The sequence below is a fragment of the Pseudochaenichthys georgianus genome, chromosome 15, assembly GCF_902827115.2.
Source record: "Pseudochaenichthys georgianus chromosome 15, fPseGeo1.2, whole genome shotgun sequence".
Taxonomy (NCBI): domain Eukaryota; kingdom Metazoa; phylum Chordata; class Actinopteri; order Perciformes; family Channichthyidae; genus Pseudochaenichthys; species Pseudochaenichthys georgianus.
The window spans coordinates 12,553,337-12,568,965 of NC_047517.1; the positions used below are offsets into that span (position 1 = coordinate 12,553,337).

Sequence of the window (15,629 nt, forward strand, 5' to 3'; positions counted from 1 at the left end):
TACGGGTCGGCAGTGGCGGCTCCGGAGTATTTTTGTTGGGTAATCTATGGTAGGGCTAACCCAGAGCCATATAATAGAATTCTATTATATGGCTCTGGGCTAACCCATACACGCATGAGGTTTAGATTATTTCCCTGTCTTAATCCAAATTGAACTGTATCAAATAAAAAGGCACATTTTTCTTGTAGTAAATAAAAAGGGCGACCTGGAGCCAATCCTGCAATTTCCCCACAGGTGAAAGAGTTGACATGCTGACAACTCAACCCCTGCAGGGGGGGTCTGGGGGGATTCTCCTCCAGGAGATTTTTTGAAATACTAACATAAAATACACATTCTGGTACTCTCTTGAGAAGAAAAATAAATAAATCTATTACTACACGACATATTTAAAAAAAATGAATGCCATTTTAGTTTTGTGTTACTTTGTTCTGAAAGCTGAACCTGCTGCTCCTCACAGAGACAAGAGAAGATGCTGTGTGAATTACTTTACATTGTGGATAAGGGTGGATAGCCCCCATTGTTCTGTGTGTCAACATGAAAGACAGCGCACACACTTATCAATCATCCAACCGTGGGGTCTTATTTCATTACGTGTTGATTTCTATCAACACGTAATGTTGTATCGATGTATAGAGATGTACTACAGCAAAAGTATTCTCCGTCGGGACTTCCTGCAACAACACCACGCCGTTATCTTGATTCTGACATTCAAGACATTATCAAAGATGTTCTATTGAGAAGACGATCACTACGTGACAAAAGTTTTCAAAACCGTTTCTAGTCTTCGGTATTCTTGTTTTGGCGTGAGAATAGTTTGGGCAGCGTGAGAGCGTGAGATTGAGGGTGAAAGCGTGTGTCACACGCCAGATGCGTGAGAGTTGGCAACCCTGCTTTAAGATGATAGTTGGGATTGTTTGAAATGGGACTGAGGTTCTTATCCAGTCAGTGTATAACCTCCAGAAGCACACAAATAGGTTTATTCTCAATACTCATAACATGTATCAGACACAATGACTTTACTGAGAGTGAAGATGACTTGAACATAGAATGGTACTGAAGACAAAATACAGTATATTGCATTTACCTCTTTCTCTAACTCTCTCTCCAAAAGTGGCCTCCATTGTTGTGCACAACAAAGTGTTCAAGCTCAGGTTTCTAAGTGATCTAATTGGTTACATGGCTTTTAACGTGTGCATTCTGAGGGCAGGGGTTTGATAATTGAGTGTGGTATTTCAGTGGCAGTGTTTAGCAAACAACACACACACAAGCTGTTGGTTTTGAATAACGTGTCAAATGTAAATAAGAGTGTGTACTGTGTAGTTATTTGGTCAATCCAGTGTCCAGCTTGTCGCTGTGTGACAACGTCATGTTTGTTGCGATATCTACAAGATTTACCTGTGACAAATGTCAGCGATGTAAACAGAAATGTCGACCTACTCTCACCTGCACCCAGCAGCAAGCGGGAGACATGTTTGAAGTTGTACTTGTGAAGTTACGTCTACAATTAGGAGGGTGAGTAATTAAGCTTTTATTTCTGTAACGTTAAACTTATTGTTTTTCTTCAACAAGTTTGTCTACATTGAAAGACAGAGGAGGGACAGTATGTGCATTCTTAATGAACATACTATGTATTTTTGTACGTGTCAGGGTGTTATGCTCCAGGTCCATGAGGACAGGCCCCACAGTGAGTTCAGGATGAAGTGTTACTGTCTTAGTTACCGTCTGGTTCAACATGTTCCTGGGGATTCGGCTCATTTCAGACAGGTTAGACACAGCCAATAGTAAAACATTAACTTTAATATAACTAGCACAAGGTAGCTACTCCCCAGAAATGGACTGACTGGTCTGTGTGTGCTGCACAGAGGTCACAGTTTTGTTTTGTTCCTGTTCTGTTGTTAAAGAGTCATTTTTCTTCGTTCATAGTATAAAAGTAAATCAATTCATATCAGTATGTATAAGACGATGTAAGTATAGAAAACATTTAGGAAAAAATATATGACTTATTTACTCCTTAAAATAGCACAATGTTATTAAACCAAAATGTTACCCTAAAAGAAATAATACAAAGCAAACTGAATACGTATTTATTTTTGTTTCTCTACAGGTGGGGCTGAAAGACTCGACCCCCGTTGAGCTGGAGCATCATGGCTGCAGGTGTGGCGTGTGTTCTCTCCTGCTCCAGCCACATGACTCCCAGTGGGTCCCCAGTACTCAGCTCTACAGAGCAGAGCAGCAGTGGTACAAACCAAGAACTATGGCAAGTCTGAGAATAATGTCATTGTAATTCAAATACTAAAACTACACACACATCATCTCATCATTTCTATATCTTGCTTAAACCCACAGTGTGTAAAACCAGGCCCAGAAGAGAACATGGCTGGGATGTCCACAAATCCAAAGCAGAGAACAATGTCAGAGAAACTAAAGTGAGAGATTAGTATGTGAAAGTAAGCTATGCACACAGAATAGTTTATGTGTTGATGTCTCTGAGAGCTGAGAGCTGCTGGATCTGTCTGCCCTCAAAGTGCCAGGGATCTACAAGGACTTCACCGCTGCTTCTGCACCATAGGTATCCCTGTGAGGTGCCACTAGTGGACTCTGCTCTCGGTAAAGTTCAAGCAGGCAGTCCCTTGTCATATGAACATCACCATGACAGCTAGAAGTCACACCGCTGCCCACCACCATGCCCCACCACCATGCTCCACCACGGCCAGATCTGCCACTGTCTGGCTACAGACTACAACCATCTGCATGCGTTTGTTGCTGTTGTGAACAGCTGCCCTTAAGGGGATAGTTCTGGTCTTTTGAAGTGGGGTAGTGTGTGATGTATATCCATAATCAGTGTTCTACCTACAGTAGTCGTGTGGAGAAACATACAGGAGCCCCGGCACAGCAGAGCCATGTGCTGCTGAGGACGTGGGCAAAAGCAACATTTCTTTTCTCCACCAAAAAAGCTATATCAGTTGAAGTGTACATTATTTAATGCTAAAAATAGCGATTGTTTTCAGGTGGGCCTTCATTTTTGGGTGGATAAAATAGGTTTTGCTGCTGTGTTTTTAGAAAGATGTGATTATTTGTGGCCTATTACAGCTTTGTGCAATTACCAAGACACAAACTGGTACTTTTGGCACAATAAATAAACTCAAGTTGCCTTTCATGTATTGAACAGATATGGGTTAGCCCTACTAACCCTACACCCAGAATGCACATGTTAAAATGATATCACTTAGAAACCTGAGCTTGAACACTTTGTTGTGCACAACAATGGAGGCCAATATTGGAGAGAGAGTTAGAGGAAGAGGTAAATGCAATATACTGTATTTTGTCTTCAGTACCATTCTATGTTCAAGTCATCTTCACTCTCAGTAAAGTCATTGTGCCTGATACTGTTATGAGTATTGAGAATAAACCTATTTGTGTTTCCACATTGCACATTCCACTATGATACATATTAATGGACGAATACAGGACCACTTCTTACAACTGTTTTTGTATATTGACTGCATTTTGAATCCTGTATTGTTACGTTCAGAGCTTAAAAACGTGTGCCTGTTTTCAAAAAAGATAGATAGTCCATATTTACAGCGTGCTACACATGAAAATGCCTAAAACTTTGACTTGAATGTCTTGTTTATTAATCAACTAATGGACAGTGTTTCAGTTCAGTTCATGTAACCCTTACACCCACTCTTTTGAGCGTCTAGTGATTATGGCCTGCATGTCTTTCTGTTCTAACTCAGCTGTCAGCTTCTTAGCAGTTTAGACAAACATCAAATTCATAATGTAGACTAGTTGGACAAATTAACAACTGTTTCATTTACTGTGTGAACTGTTTTAGGGGTCGACTGTAACTGTATGATATATCGTTCTCCCGCTTGCTGCAGGTGAAAGTAGGGCGATAGTTCTTAATCTTATCTTATCTTGCAGGTATGCAACAAACATGACGCTGTCACCAGTCTATGGTTGTCACACAGCGGCAAGCTGGACACTGGATTTACCGACACAGTACAAACCGGAAGTCAGCTAAATAAAGTTATGCACAGTGCTTGCATACTTGTATTGATCTCTATAAACGCATAACAGCATGTGAATGCAGAGATAAACGTATCCTCGTCAGACTTCTGGTTTCCAGGATTTAACTTTTACAGCATATCCTCGTGTCTTTTATTTTGAAATGTGTTCTTTAACTTCCGGTCCACCGGACTGCTTTTCTTCATTTTTCAATACAAAACGCAAAATTGAAGTTGTTATCAAAAACCAAAATCAGACCATTTTTTTTTATTAGGTCTTCTTGTTATCCGTTTTTTTATTCAGACAACATAAATAGGAAAACGGCTTTGTTTTCACGTTTTTTCGTTTTTGATTTAAAATGAAAAAAGGCTGGTATTTTAATTTTTCTCATTTTTTGGTTCAAACAAAAAATCAAACTAACAAAACGTACACTTACCTTTTTTTAATTAGGTTTTCTCATTATCCGTCTTTTTATTCAGACAACAACAACAGAAAAACGGCGTTGGTTTCCCGTTTTTTCGTTTTAAATAAAAAACGGAAAAACGCTGGTATTTCCGTTTTTTGGCTTTTGGTTTAAACGAAAAATCAAACTGACAAAAAGTACACGGACCTAGGTCTTCTTGTTATCCGTTTTTTAATTCAGACAACATACACAGGAAAACGGCTTTGTTTTCACGTTTTTTTGTTTTTGATTTAAAACGAAAAAAGGCTGGTATTTTCAGTGTTTTCATTTTCTGGTTCAAACGAAAAATTAAACTAACAAAACGTACACTTACCTTTTTTAATTAGGTTTTCTCATTATCCGTCTTTTTATTCAGACAACAAAAATGGAAAAACGGCTTTGGTTTCCCGTTTTTTCGTTTTAAATAAAAAACGGAAAAAGGCTGGTATTTCCGTTTTTTGGCTTTTGGTTTAAACGAAAAAAACGAAAAAATTAAAAGAGTGACAGTCCGCACACACACAAGACCGCAATTATGGCAGAAGCAAAAAAGCCCAAAATATATCATTTTCACTCCGAGTGGGAGGATGATTATTTTTTGTATCTATTCCAATTCAAAGTCCATCTGTCTCATCTGCAATGTGAGTGTGTATGGAAGCAAACAAGAGACAAAAGTATTTGAATTTGATCAGACACCGAATTTATAGCATTGAATATAATTACTTTGAAAATCATGCATCTTGCATGCATTGCTCCGAATTACCTATGTGAAATAAAAATGTTCAAATTCAGATCCCAAAAATTCAAGTGAAAAAAATGCTACGTCAAATATTTCGGTGTTTAAAATTCGATGTCAAAAAATTCAGTGTATACAATTCGACGTCAAAAATTGCGATGCAGCATCATCCGGGCTACTCAGACAGGATAAGCAATCGAGCCCGAATGCAATCAAACTGACTTCTGGGGGACAGTGCGGTGAAGCCCAATGCTGCAAACTGTAGGCGATGGATGCAGATGGGAGCAATTCCTGTAGACCCTATGTTAAAATGTCCAACTTAACAAAAGAAAATGAACATGTTTCTAGCCTGGATCCACAAAAACATATTCTGTATATAGTTAGATTCCCCCTTCATGACAACGGGACTGCTGCTCCTAGCTCCTCTGTCTCACTGCTAGATCCGTTAGCTCCATTGGCTCCGTGATGCTACAGGGGCTCAGCTCATGAGGAGAACACTACTTAAACTCGGCCGTGTTTGTTGTGTTGGCTCCTGGTGGACTATTCGTCATGCAAATATAGGATTTATCTGCGGTTAAAACAGACCGTCCATGAATGCAGTCTCTTCGGTAAGTCAACCCTGCGTACTTATGTTATGTTACTGGTGTTTTTATTAAGCTAACGTTAATGAATGTTTAGAGTTGGGTTAGCATTTGAGCAATGGTAGCTCCATCTGTGCTAACGATGCTATGCGTAGCATCCAAGAGTGTATAACATTAAGTGGGATGCTACTGTATACCAAAAGGCTTCTGTGCGAGGTTGCTAAAATAAGGTCATCCTTGTACGTTAGATAGTTAGTTTGCTAGTTAGGTTACTGTATGCATTGTTAAGGTTCGTTTAAATTCGCTATGCTCTACTATAGCATAAAATAGACTAGCTAACGTCAACATATTGTTGAAGAGAGGCTTAGTGTATATTAAATCAACCTCAAATGTGTGTATCTTTAAAATATGAACGACACATTTCAAGATGGTCCAGAAATAACGCTCCCTTAGATATTGTAATATGGTTTGTTGAACTGGAGTTATTTATTGCAGCTAACCGCCTATCCGACGAATGACCATTATCGTTTTTAATATTATTACCAATGCCTCTTTTAATTGTATTATCCTCACACTTGAGAAACAGCCTTATCGTGGCTGTAGAACGGAACATGTAACTTAATTCCTGCATTTAAGGACGATGAATAGTGTAGTCAATGCTTTAGTGACAAGGAAATTATTTGTTTAAATATTAGATATGACGTTATCTGTGACTTCAGTGCACATTAAGCTTATCCATTGCATTGGTTAAATAGGTTTGTGTCTTACCCTTACGTGTGTGATTTAAGGCAAATACTATTGAACATAGTGAGAACTGCGACCCTTTGTCTCTGCATATTGACTGTAAAACAACATGTTAAAAGTGATTCTTTCAGTGAGACAACCGAACATAGCAAGCTTATACAGTTGCACTAAGTTTTGATAACAGTTACATATTATAACGGTTTATTCATAATCTGATTATCTTTGTAGTACACTGTTGAATTTAAAAAACACATTCAAATAAAAAAATCATTATATGTATAGCCCCTGAACAAACAAACACACCTCTATCTTAAATAACACACTTGCTCTGCAATAATATGTTTTTTGATATTTCTGTTAGGAAAGGACATGCCTGAGAGACAGGACTGCTTCACTATTTTTTCTTTCTCTGAGGGTCCAGAAGAACATCCAAGAGGGAAAGGAAAAGCTGATGTGATGAGATTTAAGAGCAGTACAGGACACTAAGAGACACTTAGGCCATTTCTCATTTCACTAATTCCCCTCCTCGAGACTTAGTCCCGCCCACAGGAGATGCGAGCGGAGGAGCCAAGGAGGGGAACCGAGGAGAGAGGAGGGGAAGCAGCAGGTGGTTAGAGAAATGAGAAATCCTCTCCTCTGAGCGGTCATCTTAAAGAGACGTCCATTAATGATGACAGGAGGCACAGCAGCCCTCTGTCTGATGGACAGATGTGTTCATGATGGCTTATATATTTACTTTGATTCATTCAGTGTGGTATAATGAGACAATAACAGGCTACAGATGCGGGGACACACACACACACACACACACACACACACACACACACACACACACACACACACACACACACACACACACACACACACACACACACACACACACACACGTATATATATATATAGCCTATGTATATATTTATTAGGGGTGTTGAAAATAATCGTTTCTACGATGCATTGCGATGCGGACGTGGACGATTCGGTCTCGATGCAGTGACGGAAGATAATCGGTTATAGAGTAGTAACGTTGCTTCCTGATTTTCCGGCCGCGGCTTTACTATAACGTTTTTTCTGTCACTTTAATATCAAATCGGTCGGTGACGCAGAGATCAGGGAACATACGTGACAGCGGCACAGCAACACAGCAACACAGAGCAGTCTGCTTTATCCACCAACACAACACCACCAGTCCAGAACCAGCAGCAGAAGGACCCGCTCTGACTCACTCCATGTCGCTGCGGCTCAGACACACAGGGATTTATGTTTTTCAAAAATAATCGCGTTACAATCATGTCAGGTTTTTGGTGGATTTAATTAAGTCTTGGATTGCAGAGTATGAATGTCCTCTAGCAATTTTCAGACGATATATACGTGTGTAAAGATTGTGAAGGCAGGAGGAAAAAAGCTTCCGCGATCACCGTCTCCTCTCCGTTCCTCCAAGCCCCGCCCCCTCCCTGAAAATAATGAGTGACAGGCTGATAGTGACCCGATAGAAACTTTATTATTCACTTAATCACTGAGATATAATGAAGCTAACTTAATCTCATACATTCATGGGATTCATGTAACAGTAAGACAGAGAATATAAGTGAGCACCCACATGCAGTATTTTAGTTTGTATATGCTGTTGTAAATACTCCTGTTGTCTGCTGTGTTCAGACTCAAGTCCTGTGTGTCAGGACATTCAGTGTCCTTTTTTAACAGAAGACCGTTGCTAGAAGCTGCAGCTAGACTGCAGGAGCATTAGCTTTTTGTTTTTGAGGATGGAACAACTTCACACACGGAGGCTAGACCTATACAATCCATTTATTTTGGTTTATAAATTAATGTCAAGACATTTATGTTATTGATTTCTGAAGCACTTTCTAAATAATAAAAAGAGAGTTCATATGTATTTACTGCATGTATGCATTGATGGAAAATAAGCCATGTGCAGTAATATAGAAAATTGAGGATGCAACGCATTGGTATGAATCGTGATGCACCGTGATGCACCGGGATATCGAACCGAATCGAATCGTTGACAGGATAATCGTAATCGAATCGAATCGTGAGACCAGTGAAGATGCACAGCCCTAATATTTATATAAATATATACAATTTCAGAATCAAACAGAGCACTCTCATAATAACGTAACACTATCAGAGACTGGATATACCCAAATAAATGGTGCCAATCTTCAGTCAGATGTGAATGTGTAACTTAACATTTTCAGTAAGAATAACGGACAAAAGGAGTGCAAATACAATTTATTGAAATGTGAACTAAAAGTTATCAAGCATGAACCATCACAATTTTTTTAAATAAAAGCGAAAATAATATACATAAGTTACACTAAATGTTAATCTGTTAATTGATTAAGTAATCACATTTTGTCAAATAAAGTGACAGGCTAGGCCTGTGCAGGTGGTAACAGCTATGCCCAGCATGGGCTAAGTTCTGTAGGTGCAGCTGGTGCAGGTCCTCCTCCATCAGGCCTGGTCCTCCTCCATCAGGCCACGTCCTCTTCCCTCAGGCCTGGTCCTCCTCGCAGGGAAAGACCCTCGGTCCTCTCTGGCTAAAGCAACAGACAGGACGTTCATAAAGCTGAGGTTTCCACCAAAGTCTCTAATCATCCATCCTGTGAATATGAGAGGGAAACAAATAGTGTAATAGATGCTTTGGACAATAAGAAATATAAAGTTAACTGTTGAGTTGCTCAGTTTTTTAGATTGACAGGGTTTAATAATACAAACAAAAGGAGAGGCACCGTAAAATAAAGATTGGTCTTTCAATAAATTGTGTTGATTTTGTCTTTTGAATTGTTTGTCTAAAGTCAAGTAGCTAGAACTGTTACTTATAGTTTGAATGATACAGTCTGGTTATAATGTTTGGAGGAGGCATCACAAATGAGAGCACCATTTGTTGTGTTCCATCCACAACAAATGCACACAGATTGATGTGTGTGTATTTATTTATCTACTATTTCTTGAATCATTACTGTCAGTCCAAAACAAGAGATTTTGGTTTAGTAACATGTTTTTAAAACATCTCTTTTCCACTACACTATCTTGAATATTTTTGTTTTTACATCACTACATTTATCTAACAGCTTTAACATTGCAAAAGTGTCACTTCGGACTCTGGGTAATTATGACAGCATGTCCTACTATTTTGAGAGTTTGAACAAAGCAGACCTGCATCTATTAATGTAGAAAATAATCAGCACATTAAACCATTATGAAAGTAATCATTAGTTAGCTCATTGTTCAAAATGAGCTCCAACTACAACAGTTAAGTCAGCATCGGTAATAATAAAACAAATGATAATATTATTACTTTAACAACACTTTCCTAATTATACTAGCATACTTAAAGTATGCTAGTATAATTAGAAAAGTTAATTTGACTACAGTAACATTGACATGTTTAAATGCAGGGCTTTTGTAAGAGAATATTTCTCATAGCGTAGCATGGTCTACTTGACTTATCTAACCGAAGTGATCCCCCCCCCCCCACACACACACACACACACACACACACACACACACACACACACACACACACACACACACACACACACACACACACACACACACACACACACACACACACACACACAAGCCCCACTGTTCTCCGTCATTTTTCTCCCGGGTTGTTGTGATCACATGACTGACAAAGCCGTGCTCTGATAGGCCAGAAGTCGGTTTGATTGCATTATCCTGTCTGAGTAGCCCGGATGATGCTGCATCGCAATTTTGGACATCGAATTTTTTCACCGAATTTTTTGACGTCGAACTAAAACGACATTAGTTGCGTTTAACTGATCTTTTTAATAAGTTGTACTTACAATTTAGTGAGAAACATGGGCTTGTGCTTCACTGAGGATCTTTGTCATTCTGACAGGGAGGCAACTGCAGTTATTACACTTCGCGTTTTGAAATATGTGTAACTCTGTTCATATAAAACCCACACTGCTCAAACTTCGTTACTTTTCATAAAATTAGTTTATTTATTTATTTATTTTGGGGTGTGGGGAATGAAGAGAAAAAAGTATATGAGCATTTTATGAGCATGGGATTTTGACCCCTCATATAAACAAGAGAACCGCAGTGACGCGTCCTAAAACCCGGAAGTAAACTTCTTCCGGTTCCTTCGTCAAAAACGCAATGCAAATTCTCCATAGGATTTTGGAAAATAGCTCGAAATAAGGTCTGTGGTTGACACACATTTAAGACAGGGATCACGTTTTGTTCAGCCAGATAATCTCCACATGTCAACCATGCTTTTATAATTTTGTAATCATAAATCTAGTCGCCAGAAGCAAAATTCTAACGTTATGCTATAAACGAACTACAAGCTAGTACAGCAGCAGGGTCGCACGACTTCAACGTCACGCCAATTTAAGATCGTTTCAACTGACTTGCACTGAAACTGCACTTTGAACACTTTAAATATATTATTAACATTTTAAATTGTATACCCCGTTTATCTAGGCCCTTTTTGTTTGTTTAATGTATACCACGTTTATCTAGGCCCTTTTTGTTTTGTTTTATGTATACATGTCACAATGTGGTAAACGATATTTCTGGATGTATAACACATGTAGAATTTTTGACAATAAAGCTGACTTTGACTTCCGCCTGCTTGCATATTTTAACAAAGCTTTTCATTTTAGCCACACTGAATTTAACTAGAAGTCATGGCTGTCAATGCCCAGTCTGATATCGTTTTACAAAGATAACAAGAAGTGTAGATAGAGGAGAGAACCACTATAAGTCAGGACACGTACAACAGTGCAGCCTAGATGAAGGTGTGCTTACCGGTGTTGTCAGGGCTAGCATGAGGGACAAGGTTTATAGTGTCGGTGAGTGATAGCAAGAGTACTGTTAACCTAGAGTTAATTTATTCACATTAGTGACATTAATTCCCATCAACAAATCCATTTTATGTGTCAAATAAAATCTTTATTACACATATTACACACCAGAAAACACAGAAATATCCATGAAATAAACATACAGTAGGCTATAAACAATTAAAGGGATAATTGGGAAGGCATTACAAATGTAAATATATTTTAAATAATAAAACAATCCCACCACCACAGGTATCTACAGGAGAACAGGGAATTCTCTCCACAAAATGTGAAAGCCCACGTGGAGAATGGAAATGCAGTCATGCGGCTGCATTAGCCATCCACAATTTCAGCTGCACTGACACCCCCTGTCAGTGGAAGAAGCCAAAGGCAGCTAAACGTACGCATTCAGTGGAGGAGCTATTTCCTCCAACCAATAACTAATTCAACCCGCTGACAAGAGAGCCCACCTCCGAAGATCGTGACTGTACATGTGATTTTACGTCCAAGAGAAGCTATGGAGCAGAGAGTTCTCTGCCAGCCAGAGGTGATTTGTTATTAGTTCAATATGTCAAACTGATTTCCCTGACTACAATCTTTAGTTACATGGTGAAACGTTATGCTGCTTGTACTAATTAGACTTATCATATAAGCCACACAGGTTTTAATAGGATGTATTCATTATCTTTACTTATGTTGCGGTCTTTTCAGCAGCGCCATCTCTAAAACGGCGATACAGTCACTACCCATCATTTACATTTCACCGTGACATGGACAAAAATGTAACGTCAGCTTACCTCATGGCACGAATCCAGACTCTCCTTTGGAAAACATTGGCCGGGAAACGATAGAACGAGCACGTTTCATGCGAAGACCTGTGGCTGCAACCCGGAGCAAAGCAACAAACCATTGCGTAGCTAACTACTGTAGTAGCACTATCTTTAGCTAACGTTAGCCAACGAAACGAACTGCCGAGTAAAATTGGAAACACTGGTAATTAATTGTTCTATAATTTGTAAAACTACGGTGTTAAAAATGACAATTTCAAAAATACAGATTCTAATGGTCAGATATAGATATACAGATACTACAGATACTAAAGATAGGCAGGTACTTGCTTTCAAGCAGAACACAGGGGGAAACAAACTTAGTGGGAGTGTTTACGTGTTCGGCGTAATGATGTACAACGGCCTCGACAATTTCTGTAGTCCTATTCAGCCACTCGGTAACAACCATCGTTTTTCAGACACGTAAACTCTTCAAAAATCACCAGTGGGGTCACTGCTGATGTATCTACTGTCGTAGAACAAAACGTGATTTATCTCTTAAATTTGTGTCAACCACAGACCTTATTTCGAGCTATTTTCCAAAACCCTATGGAGAAAATGCATTGCTTTTTGACGAAGGAACCGGAAGTGCTAAAAATGCTAACTTACTTCCGGATTTTAGGACGAGTCATTGCGGTTCTCTTTTGCCAAGCAACGCTTATTGTTTAGGTGTCCTTTGATAAGCAGGCAGTCATATCATTAAAAAGAGATCTATGATCTCAATGGGACCAATCTGGTTAAATAAAGGTTTGAAATGAAATGAAATTAGCTAGAACTAGCTAGATCTGATAGATTTGGACATAAATGGGAGTGAAGTCTAACCGGACGCGAGAGAGAGATCAGAGATCAGATCAGCTGCTGCTGACGGAGAACACGCAGCTCTGCATGATCACAGCTCCCCCGCTGTGACAGATCGTTGAGCCGAGCAAAACACACTAAGAGTTAGACCTAACACACTTAGCTAGTTGATCTACTCTGGAACTAGCTAAACTAGTTATACATACATTTATTCTTTACTGTCGGGTCACTTATTACAGGTTCAGCGAGCTGCACAAGCCTGACGGGCTGTCAGGAGAGGGAGAGGAAAAGAGAGCACCCCATTTATTTTTCCCATTTTATTATCCTTACTGTATTACTGTAAACTTTTGAATAAAGTAGTTAATCTACTATCAGTAGTTTGTTTACATGCATTACTTATGTTGTTTTTTTAATTAACATAAAATAAATCACACGTAACCCCTACAGTACTCCAACGTACCCCTAGGGGTCCGCGTACCCCCATTTGAGAACCACTGATGTAGACAGCAAGTCACCCTGTGTGAGGCAGACCCACATTTGCGCAGCTTTGCGTTCACAATACATACAAAAAAATCTAAAAATTAACAGGCCATCGGGAAACCCCCCGGTCCTCCCGATGGTCTGTCCGGGACTGGGTACAGGAGGCGTAGAGCGAGGGATCATTGTCCACAAGTTAATCGATCAGATGGCGTCGAGGTCGCGGACGGATAAAAAAAAAAAAACCTAAGTGGGTCGCGAAATATACTTTGGCGGCCGTTAATATACCTGGGCGGGCCCGCCCAAGTACAGTCTATGTGTGGGAAACCCTGAGCTAACTGTGTCTGTCTGCTACACCCTTAACCAATCACAAAATGATTAATGGAAACAGACTCACAGATAAAAGAATGTTTTAGCAAAATTATTTTATCTATCTATAAATTCAATAATATTCTCTCGTTGAAAAAGTAATGTAACCTCATCATAACCTCATGTTTACTTATAGAGTGGCGAAGTCCCTCCCCTTCCGGAGGACCTCCATGGGACCTTATTTTGGGAAAAGTATGAATAAGTCAATGGAGAGAGAAAGATTATCTTTTGATCCCGTTTGAATTGTGCAACGAATTACACATATGATGTTTGTCAATTTAAAAGATAATGTTGCAAGTCAAAAAAATAAAAATGTGTCTTAAAACTGTGAAGTAACACATTTTTGTGTGAAGCGCTCAATGAACTACAGGTCTCTGGTCTTGCATACGTCACCAACACCAAGATGGCCGTCACGTTGGCATATTTCACCTCTTTCTTTCAAAATGAAGTGAAAAGCATTAAAATAGGTGAAAATCACTACAAGTCTGGCCATGTTGAGAACTGTACATACACACAAAGGGAGTTAGTCGGTTCCGTAAGAGCCAGCATGCGGGACCGGCTATACAAGGTTTTGGTGAGTAACACGAGTGTAATGTGTAACGTTAATGTACGCGACTCTGGGATTTGTAGTCTTTCTAGTTGCGTATTTTTCATAGTCTTATATTTCAACAGTTTTAAGACAAACTGTGACTTTTTAGACATGGAAATTATTTTTTAAGATTGACAAACATCATATGTGTAATTCATGGCACAATTCAAATGGGATCGAAAGATACGTTTTCTCTTTCCATTGACTTCAATACAAAGTAGATGGGCGTGACTTCGCCACTCTATTACAACACTGACTCCTTCCAAACTTTTGGCTTGTGTGAAATCATTAATAGCTCTTGCTACAGTTAAGGGCTGAGACACATCCTGCTGTCTATCCCTCACCTCGCTTCACTGATAGCTTTAGCCTTGGCTGTGCTGATAAACCGAACTGGCAAATATGTCAAGTATATCAGGACATAAACACTGTGGACAGCGTTGGCGACAGAACACACACACACACAGAATGAAAAAGGTAAACAGGAAGGCTTCAATCAAGTGTGTGTACAGTAAATGAAACCTGAGGTTTACTACTGAACTTTGAAGGCCAAGTCACAACAAAACAAAGTTGGTTTACTTTACGAGTAAAGTTTAACATCTCAGTGTAGGTGGGCGTTAAGTACTTATCATCATATAGATAACAATGTTAGGAAAGTAAGGGGGAAATGGAAACTCTAGCTTCTAAATAGACTTCAGACAGGTTTGAGCTCCTCTCCCTGGTGGTAATTGCTGTTTTTAATGGACTGAATTTTTTTATTTTGCTACAGAAACACATGACCCGTGGCCGTGAGCTCACCCTACTCAAACAAACTTTTAGAGGTTTTTTTCATCTTTGACTTTGACCTTTTCTATCCCTCAAACTAGATGACTATGGGTTGCTGCTGATGGCCGAGGCGCTGCTGGAGGAGAGCCTGCAGGAAAACATGGACCTATTACGGAGCTCCACACCTTTGATCGACATGACCCAGCCTAGACTGTGCCTGGCCAAAGGCCACCTCAACTCTGTCCTCAGCCGAGGCCATCTCACAGTCAGTGAAATCTGGGTTCCTTCTGATCATCCTAGTTGTAGATTCCTTTCTGCCTTTTCAAAGCTTTATTTGGAAGCTCATCGCAAACATCTTTTAAGTATATCTAAAACAAAGGTATCGCAAAATCGTGACTAAGTATTGCAAAATATGAATTACTCAAAAAAATCGACTCACTATCACAAAAATTGACTAAATA

The 15,629-nt window shown here is 39.4% G+C and overlaps 1 protein-coding gene across 3 annotated transcripts in view; it reads left to right on the forward strand.

Moving 5' to 3' along the window:
• Positions 1-15,629, forward strand: part of ttc7a (tetratricopeptide repeat domain 7A) — a 132,667-nt gene that overhangs the window by 20,528 nt on the left and 96,510 nt on the right. For 2 of the 3 annotated variants that reach the window (XM_034100786.2, XM_034100787.2), the window contains exon 2: positions 15,270-15,433. The exons of the other annotated variant lie outside the window; for it this stretch is intronic. In XM_034100786.2, the coding sequence (XP_033956677.1) occupies positions 15,270-15,433 (164 nt within the window). The remainder of the gene's footprint in view (positions 1-15,269; positions 15,434-15,629) is intronic. 3 annotated transcript variants of the gene reach the window in all.